We start from the raw sequence: 8927 nt of genomic DNA on the forward strand, positions 1-8927 counted from the left end.
TGAAGCTGTGAGGCAATGCTGGCTCTTGAATTCTGTCATCATTTGGCCTCAGTTCTCCCTTGAGACTCCCATAGCATCAACTTGTCCCTCTCTGGCAGAACTAATGGACTACAGAGGCTTTATCTGGAGGCTAATGGCTCTCACACAGCCGATACAAGAGAACCACGCTGAGCTGCAGTGGGGATTTATGGAGCGATGTTCCTGAGTAATTGCACTGTGTATTTCAAGCCATCTCTCTGCTAAGTGAACCCCTACATGCATTGCCTCAGCTTCCTTAATAGAAAATGGGCTCACAAAACTGCTGATTTAACCAGCACTAAATTAAAATTCAATATGAAGATCAGCTGAACAAACCTGACACACTTGGGTGGCTTAGGAGGGGAGATGGAAGTGGCTTTTTATCCATCAATGGGAGGGTGGGAGGGGGAAACAGGAGATTTCCATTCTGTCTTGACAGTTGCCCCTTTGGGGAGCACAGCAGCCTGGAGACCTTGCCAGAACTCAGGAAACCTGTGTTTTCTTCTTAGATCTGTCATGTGGCTTTAGGAAAAGTGGTCTGTTATCTCCTTTCCAGCCACCAAGCTGCCTGCCTCATCTTGGAGACCAGCTTTGGGACCTTCATCATTTGGGATGCAGGCTGCGAACTAGGATCAGCACAGCATCCTTCTGTAGGCTTGGCTGGGATGAGGGCTTGTCAATGACTGCTCTCCCGTGCATATACACTTGGAGAGACGCATGTGTCCTTCCCATTAGCCAGCTGGGGACATGCCTGAAGCCAGGCCAGAGGTCTGGCAGGGAAACCAGGTGGTGGCAGAGCATCCCAGATGCACCCATGAGAGGGGGTCCAGCCCCTCACCCCCATCAGCACTCGGTTTCAGACCTGCAGAGATCCACTCCAGCCATTTCCCAGGCTTTCCAGGACAATGTGTGTCTGGAAGAACCTGGCTCCCTCCACCTACCTACAGAACAAGCCCAGAACTGCCAGACAAGAAACTGTCACTTATCTAATTTTATTTTATTGTACTTCTTTTTTATTTTTTGGGCTCTCAGAAATGTGTTCAGTCTGGATTGAGGTTACAACCTGGGTAATGCCTCCCTGCCTAAAAAAAAAGGCTGTTACCATAACAACCTGACTCCGCACTTCATTACCATGGCAATTCTCAGGAATTATTAAATACTGTGTGTGTTTGGTGCACGCGCTCCAGTACATCTGGTGCTCAGCTCAGGTTGGGATCCTCCCTCCTCCCTAATCTGTTTGTCTGTCTCATCTTGTTTAACTCTTTCATTGTACTCAGCCAAGACTGCCAGGGCTGGGAGAAGGAGGTGGGTATCATCTGGTACTTGGTTTGGGTTTTTCCCCACTGCAGGTAGAACCATATGACCAGGGTTGCTGGTTTTTCTCAGGTGGGTCAAGCCACCTCTATTTCTCCAATTGCAAAATCAGTGATTACAGAGGTAGAAGATTTCTCTTTGCAGACAGGCTGCTCAGCAGGGGGGACATGCTCTCACATGTCTCCCTGTCTAGAAATTCTGTCACTTCTCCCTGTCTAGAAATTCTAGCTGGAACGGAGCTGCGGCAAGTGGCGACCAGCCCAGAGACAGCCGTTCCTGAAGGAGGATTGTGAAGGTCCAGTGCAGGTTGCTCTTGGTGGGAATCAAGAAGCAGTTCCCCATTAGTAGGATAACTTGACTGACCATGTACTGCCTAAAATCATGATTGTTTTCAGAGAAGGAATGCAGACTAGATGGACCAGTGGCCAGTCCCGCAGGATTGCATGAGTATCTTGTGTTCCACTGCTAGGAGATGATTTTAAATGAGACTTAATGTCTGGTCCTCACTCTGCCACTGATGTGATGATCCACCTAAGTAAGTCCCTTCTCTCCCTGTCTCTCTGTCGTACTTTATAGCCAGCAGTGTCTCTCAGTCATACTTGTACAGCTCCTGGCACCCCAGTGACATTCTGGAAGCTAATGTGCTACAACTAACAATTTAAAAAAAAAAAAAAAAAAAAAGCCCCCAAAAGGCAAAATAACATTAAACCATCTTCATTAAAAGAAAAACTGTTTAAATTTTCTTGGGAGCTAGTACCCACTTACGAGTTTAAGCTAAATGAGTAGGTGTGAGGTGAAAAAACACAGCTATTTGTGGGGAAAGGCAGCAGAAAAAGCCATTATGGTCTGCTTTGCTTACGCAAGCCCTGGAGTAACCACCTCATCCTCTGGCTGCAGGACTCATGCCTCTGGGACAGGGCAGCTGGGTTTTCAGCTGTCAAGAGATGGCAGCCCTTTCCCCTGCGATCCAGGTAGTCGCATGGTGCCCTCGGCACCTTCCCTTCCACCAGGCATGACTCACAGTGGCATCTGCTCTGTGGGAAAAGGATGGGGCAGGAATCAAGGCAGTTAAAACAGCAACCATGACTTTACCTCAAGAGGGTCTTTAGACCCCAAATCTCTAACTCAAGGGGTTCCCTCACCATGCCAGCCCTCCATTGCCTTCCTTCTGGTCTCCCCTTACTGTCCCAGTGCTGGCATCAATCGTCCAGAGATCTCCTTTTCCCCAAATAATTCCTCCTCTCAGTGGGGCAATCCGCCTTTTATTGGGAATCTAATGGGATGGGGAACTGTGCACAAGTGCCTTGAACCCACTGCAGAAGCCCAGTAACCCCATGGGGACACATGATGAGGTTTGGCAAATGTGCTCACCAATGGCTTCGTTCTGCAGACCCCCTTCTGTTGGTCCACGTGACCTAGTAATGTAGACATAGCCCTTATGGTCAGGGAAGAGACACAGAACGACCAGAGGATGAACAAGCCAATGTAAAGTTGGGCTTTTGTCCCAAGGGGCCACGTGGAAAGTCTTCCCCTCTCCTAAATGACTCCTGAGGAAGCTCCATCTGCCTCAGCAGGTGCCCAGCTCTGCTTTCTGGGGCATTACATTGCTCCTCCACCCCATGTATACATGATCCTACTGTGGCTGACATTTCTCCTTTGCTCTGGAAGATTTCACAGCACAAAAGGGATGAAGAACTCCATGCCCCACTCCTGCGTGTGGCTGATAAGGACACTTGGCGAGTTAGTGGCTGTGGAGGATTTCAGAGCCATGTTTCCCCACTGGGCAGCAGGACACCCCCCCCCCCAACACACGCATCAGCTCTCATGGCCCCTGGTAGATCAAGGCAGGTAGGGACAGCTGAGATATAGATAATTTCACCAACTCCTTCACTGAGGACATTGCTGCAGGTCAGAGTCAAGGTGATTGCAATGCTTTCTTTGGATTAGCAACTTTTCCTGTGCCTTGCTTGCATTACAAAGACTGGAAGGTTTCTTCCATCATCTCTGAGTACTCCCTTGCACTGGTGTCCCAGCTGGTGGATGGATTGGCAAGAAGGACCAAATGCTAGCTTAAAGCAGAAGCTGGATGAGAGTTTAATGAGTACATTTGGTCTGATAGCTCAGCGACATGAAGGTGCAGTTACACATTTAGGTTATACATGCAAGTATGGTCCGAAGTGTTTGCAGAGCAGAGGTCATCGTATGCATCGGGGTTATTTACATCTCACCCTGCTGTTGTGACCAGGCCGTGCTCCCACAGTGGAGCAGTTCGCACTCATACACAAAGACATCAATGGCCGTGACCCCCCCCCGCTTCAGCAACAGGGACCAAAAATCTCCTTCCATGCTGCTGCATGAAGCCACTTTTACATCTGCCGGCAGGGCAGCAAGCCCTCTGTGCTGAGAACGCTGCTCAGGTATGCAGAGCTACAAGCTGCTCATAGAATTCGGAGTCCTGCCTGTTCAGCCATTTCACTGACACCAATGGGATGTTTCAGAGTTTTGAATCCCAAATTCTGGTCCTGCTGCCACATTGTCTTTGCGCTCTTAAGGCATTACAGACAACAGGTTAGTGGGAGCAACCAGTGACAGCGCTGCACTAGTCCTGCTCTGCATTGGGTTTAGTCCACCAATACCTCGTGGGAACCTTGAAGAAGGTGTTCAGAAAATATTGATTAATTACAAAATGTACTCTAATCTTGTTCCTCTTTCTGGGAAAAGCAGAGAGCTGTTCTTCAGGATTTACATCCAAGGAGATCAGCTCATCAGGTCCTTCAAGTATCCAGGATTTCTTTCCCACTACAGAAGTGGACCCAGCAGGAATATTGTTGGTACAACAAAACTCAAATTATTTCCATCTCACACCCACAGACAGAGCTGTAATTCCATCAAAGAACAAAGGTCAGGAGTCCTCCTCCTCTCACATAATTTAGTTTTGACAGCTCATCAGGATCAGAGGAGCTGGAGATTTTAACTTGCAGGCTGAAATCTGGCTTTGCAAGAGGCACTCAGTGCATCTTTATGAATCTCTGCTTCAGTACCGTGCAGGTATTTAACGCAAACTCAAAATACATAGTTCTTGACAAATTTATTTGCTATTGATAACTGATACTTGCCTGTGAAAAATGTATGGTAGTTTCTGCTTTAAATAAGTATCTTTAATTAGAGTTCAATTGGAAGGTGAGATGATTATATTTGGAACTAGGATGGAAATACCTGAACTCGGCATGCATAGAGAAAGAAAATGAAGACAACACCAAATTCTTTTCAAACAGATTCTTTTTTTCCTGACTGTTCACCAGTTTTCAAAAAAACTACAAAAACCTCAAGGACTGTAACAATATAGCATTTGGGAAAAAGGCTGTCGTGTACAAAAAGAAGCATGCTTTAGTTTGGGGGTTGGAGTGGGGTTTTGTATTTATCTGGGTTCTTTTCTTCCTTCAGCATAGTGTGAAAGAAGAAAGTACCATTTTATTTAACAGGATAGGTCAGAAATATAAGGAAGAACATGCTTTATCCATTACAAAATGCTACCAGAAGATGCATGCTTGAGGTCTGAAGTACAAACAGACTGATACATTTTGTAGCATGCAGACTTGGTTGTACAACCCACACGGCACTTCCCTTCCCCTGCCCCATGGTCAAAGATGTGGTCCATGCCATGAATTTTGCTTTCCCTTTATTTTGTTGAGGGTTTTTTTTTTCTTTTTTTAGTGAGTTATTTGCCTTTTTTTTTTTCTTTTTTTTTTTTTTTTGTTTAGCCCTAAATCCCAGGTAGCAGTATCCAAGGTAACAGCAGAATAGAGTCCAGGTCTGCACATTATCACTATTTCTGCAAGTTTCATGCAAAACTTAAGCCATTTCTACATGCAACATGATGCTGGTCATTTATTGTGCTTCATACAACTCTGGGGAGATCTCCCCATTCACAACAACAGTTTGTTGACTGGGAAGTGCAGGTTTGCTTTCCCATTGACACAGATACATTAAAAGAACCCTCCTCCCTTTCCACTCCCCCCCCAGCTGCCCCAAACACATGGGAATCTGCATCTCAGCACCAGGTCCAGACAGTTCACTTGCCTAAAAATGGCCGGTGGCTTCAGTAAAGTCCCATGATTGCAGCTCCCACATCCTTGGAAGGTCTTCGGTCCTTCACCAAAAAGTTAATCATGCTCTCCGACTTGATGAGCAAGTTGCAGCCCAAAAAGAAGATGCCAAACATCACAGTCAAGGAGAGGACACAGAGGACAGCGATCTGCACCACACGTGTGATGTAAAGGCTCCTCTCATCAGGTGCCAGGACTGAGGAGCCGCCATCAGTCGCCAGCACTGCGCCGGTCCCGTTGCAGCAGGCCATGAGCATCCCCAAACCCTGGGTCCTGTTGGGGTAAGCTCCCTGCTCTAGGAGAGCCTGGTTGAAAAATGATCCATTCATGGTCTATGCGTGATCTCAAATCTCCGGGGAAGGCAAGAGGAAAGCTTGCTGTCACCCTGCCCACCCCTCACATGCCAATGCTCAGAGTTGTGGGCTGGTGGGCTCCGAGCCACCTCTTGGTTGTTCTTCTCACAACACCTCAGATGGAGGGGAAACTTCCTTAAGGCATCAAGCAGGTGGGAAGCCAATTTGTGCAGCCAAGGGATGGCTCGCTCCCGGATCCCTCCTGGCACAGGCAGCGTTAGCACGAGTCCCCAAACAAGCAAAAAGAGAGAGAGAGAAAAGGCAAAGGGGACATGGGGGAGAGGAAGGCAGCCAAAGAACGCCCCATGCCTCCTGCCCTCGCCGCTGCCCCAAAGCTGCCACCCCGAAGTGCAGGGCAGTGGAGCAGTGCAGCCTGTTCCCTCGGGGGGCTCTCCCGAAGGAGGGAGAGCTGATTCCTGCTGGCTGGGAGCTCCACAAATGCAAGTTCCAAGCTAAAGTCTTCACCGTGTTTGAAGAAAAAAAAAAAGCAACTCCACCCCCTTCCAGCCTCCCCCCAGGACCGCCTTCCTCCCCCTCCACGCTCACCCAGGCTGCCCACCCCTTCCCCACGCGTGTGCAACCCCCCCACCCCCCCCCCTTTGCCCTGCCACGGGTGCCTGCACCCACTCCTGTGCCACCCCCAAGTGGGGGCTGACCCCTAAGGCCCTGCAGAGAGGCAGCAAACTCATCCTTCCTCCCAGATCCCCCCACCTGCTCACAAAAGCAGCCCGCATGGTCGGTGTTCGTCTTGGACCGTTGGCAGGTCGCTGTGTCCCCCCGCCACGCGGGCTCCCTGAGCCTCAGGTCAGCACTGCTCTGGACGATCCCCGGTTGCTGCTCTGTGCCACCCACTCCTTCTATGAGCAGTGCTGGCCCAATCCAGCCCGGTCCACCCCCAGCTCTGCTCAGTGATGCCTGTCCTGTGCCTCCAGATGAGAGCTGGATCCATCCCCCTCTGCATCTTTATATTCCTCTGTCTGGGGATATCCTCCCCAGGCACCTTTGTCTTTCCCTTCTCCTGCTCCTTTAGCCTCTTTGAAGGAGAGCACTGCGATGCTGCACCCTGATCCCTGCCCGATACCCCTTCCCTGCCATGCCCCCAGCTCTGGGTCCTACAGCAGCATCACTGCTGTGCCCAGAGCTGGAGCATTGCAGACCCTCTCCCTCAGGCCCCTCAGCCCCACCGAGGGAATCCCAGGGGAATTGTCATCGTTGCTCCCCTCTCCTTGTCTGCATAATCTCCCAAAATGAAAGCACGAGTCGGGTTGTCCAGTCATGTCTGGCTTAGTCCCAGCCCTGCCCATCCCAGGACTATGCCCGTGGAACGGCCATGTCCCAGCTTTCCCAGCTTTGTCCTTTGATGTTTGCCTGGAAATGTGTCTGGATGGCATAGAACAGAAGATCACCCTCGAGCCACAATGTGGGGACTTTGTCCTGCTTTATCTGTGCACATCTTGGCTCGCTTTCTTTGCCCAGCCCCTGAAGGGGATTTTTAATAAACCTAAATGAGATTTGATAAATTGCAGCTAAAGGCAGAGGCGTGAGGCTGGCTGGCTGAGGATGGAGGGTGGCTTGGTAGAGTGTCAATTGATTTTCCTCTTAGGCGGCTGGGACCTGTGTCCCTGTTCTGCTGCAGTGACTATGGGGGCTCAAAAACCTGTTTGGTTTGGGTTTTACTTATTGCTTTTTCCTCCTGTTTTGCACTTGGCATTTCTCTTCCTGAAGGGCTGCCCGGTCTGCAAGGGCAGTTTGCAGCAGAAGTGCTTGTGGCAAGAAGGTGGAAAGCCCTGATTCAACAAGAGCATCTGCTCATATTTAACCTGAGGGCCAGGAAAAATCCCCATGGGAAACCAGAGCATCCCTGGTCTCCCAGCCCAGGTGGGAGCTCCTCTCCCCATCTCACTCCCAGACTGAAGGAGTTTCTGCTCCCTCTGGTGGCTCCAGCTCCAGTCTCTTCTCTCCCTGCACACCCGAGCACAGATTTAGGCTGCTGCACCCATCACTCCTGGGTCACAGCCTGTGGTGCTGGGGCAGCTGGGGTCATGGGGCCGCTCAGCTCTCAAACACTGCCTGCTCCTTGCCTTCATCCAAACAGGGACTTCAAAACCCAGAGCACCCCATTAGCTATTACATGGTGCCCAGAGTTAACATCACAGCGATGTTTTCAGGACAAGCAGCACCTTCTTGCAGTTGGCATGAAAATTCAGTCCAAATGTGCTGAATTAAATTCATGCCATCCTTGTCCTCAGGCAGGACAAGAGCAGGCAGGTCAAATACTTCATTTTGTGCCTCTTTCCTTCTTTTTCAACATCTTTGCACCATGCTGGAAGCAAGGGCTGGAGTATTGCAGCTCCTGCTGGGCAGGGAGTTTCAGGACAGACAGGGCTGTGTGTCCCTTTGAAGCCTGCAGCACTTTCTAGTTTGGGCAACCAGCTGCTTGGCAGGATGAGTACCCCAGCGAAAAGGGGCTGCAAGATGGATGGCAGGTCAGGTCTGTGGGGTGTGCAGAGCAGGGCTCCCACATTTCTCTCTTTAGAAACTTAGACAAATTCATTGTCCCTGCCATCAAGCACCAGACATGCTTGCAGGGTGATGCAGTGCAGCGCATGGGGACAGGCTGCTGTGTGGCCAAAAAGCCCCGCATGATGGGAAAAGGCCACATAGGCAGCATTTCCAGGTAGGACATGTGCAGAAAAAGCAGGAATTTAGATACCCTAAAACTGGCTAATGGTGTCTGTAGTGCAAGATGACTGGATCTGGAGTGGGGCAAGACCTAGAGCTCCCCAGAAAGCAGGTTTGGGGTTTGTATTGATGTCTCAGCCAAGGTGCAGCCCTTTTTTAACTCTGCGTGAGGGTCGATGGGCTTCTCCTAGTCCCCTTTACTAAACACTCATTAACAAGTATTGGGGAGGGGGCTGGATCGCAGCAGGAAAAGGATCCCCTGATGAGTGGAGCCCATGCAGCCGCGGGAGGGCAGTAGCACCCCACAGGAACGGTGGGACTGAGTGGGGAAGCAGAGAGGCATCAAAATTTCTTTTAAAGCCAAGAAAAGTCCCCGGCTCCTGGGGCTGAGTCCCCATCTCCATCTCACTCTCCCAAACACCGTCATCTCTCGCTGAGAGCTGCACGGCTCTGG

General features: G+C 50.1%; 1 protein-coding gene across 1 annotated transcript; it reads right to left on the reverse strand.

Moving 5' to 3' along the window:
• Positions 1-5295: 5295 nt before the first annotated feature.
• On the reverse strand, positions 5296-5918 carry RPRML (reprimo like). Its single transcript, XM_054801647.1, has one exon. It carries the CDS (start codon positions 5765-5767, stop codon positions 5432-5434), a length of 336 nt encoding a protein of 111 aa, XP_054657622.1. The 5' UTR covers positions 5768-5918; the 3' UTR covers positions 5296-5431.
• Between the last annotated feature and the right edge of the window lie 3009 nt (positions 5919-8927).

Source organism: Grus americana, chromosome 22, assembly GCF_028858705.1.
Source record: "Grus americana isolate bGruAme1 chromosome 22, bGruAme1.mat, whole genome shotgun sequence".
In the NCBI taxonomy this organism is placed as follows: Eukaryota; Metazoa; Chordata; class Aves; order Gruiformes; family Gruidae; genus Grus; species Grus americana.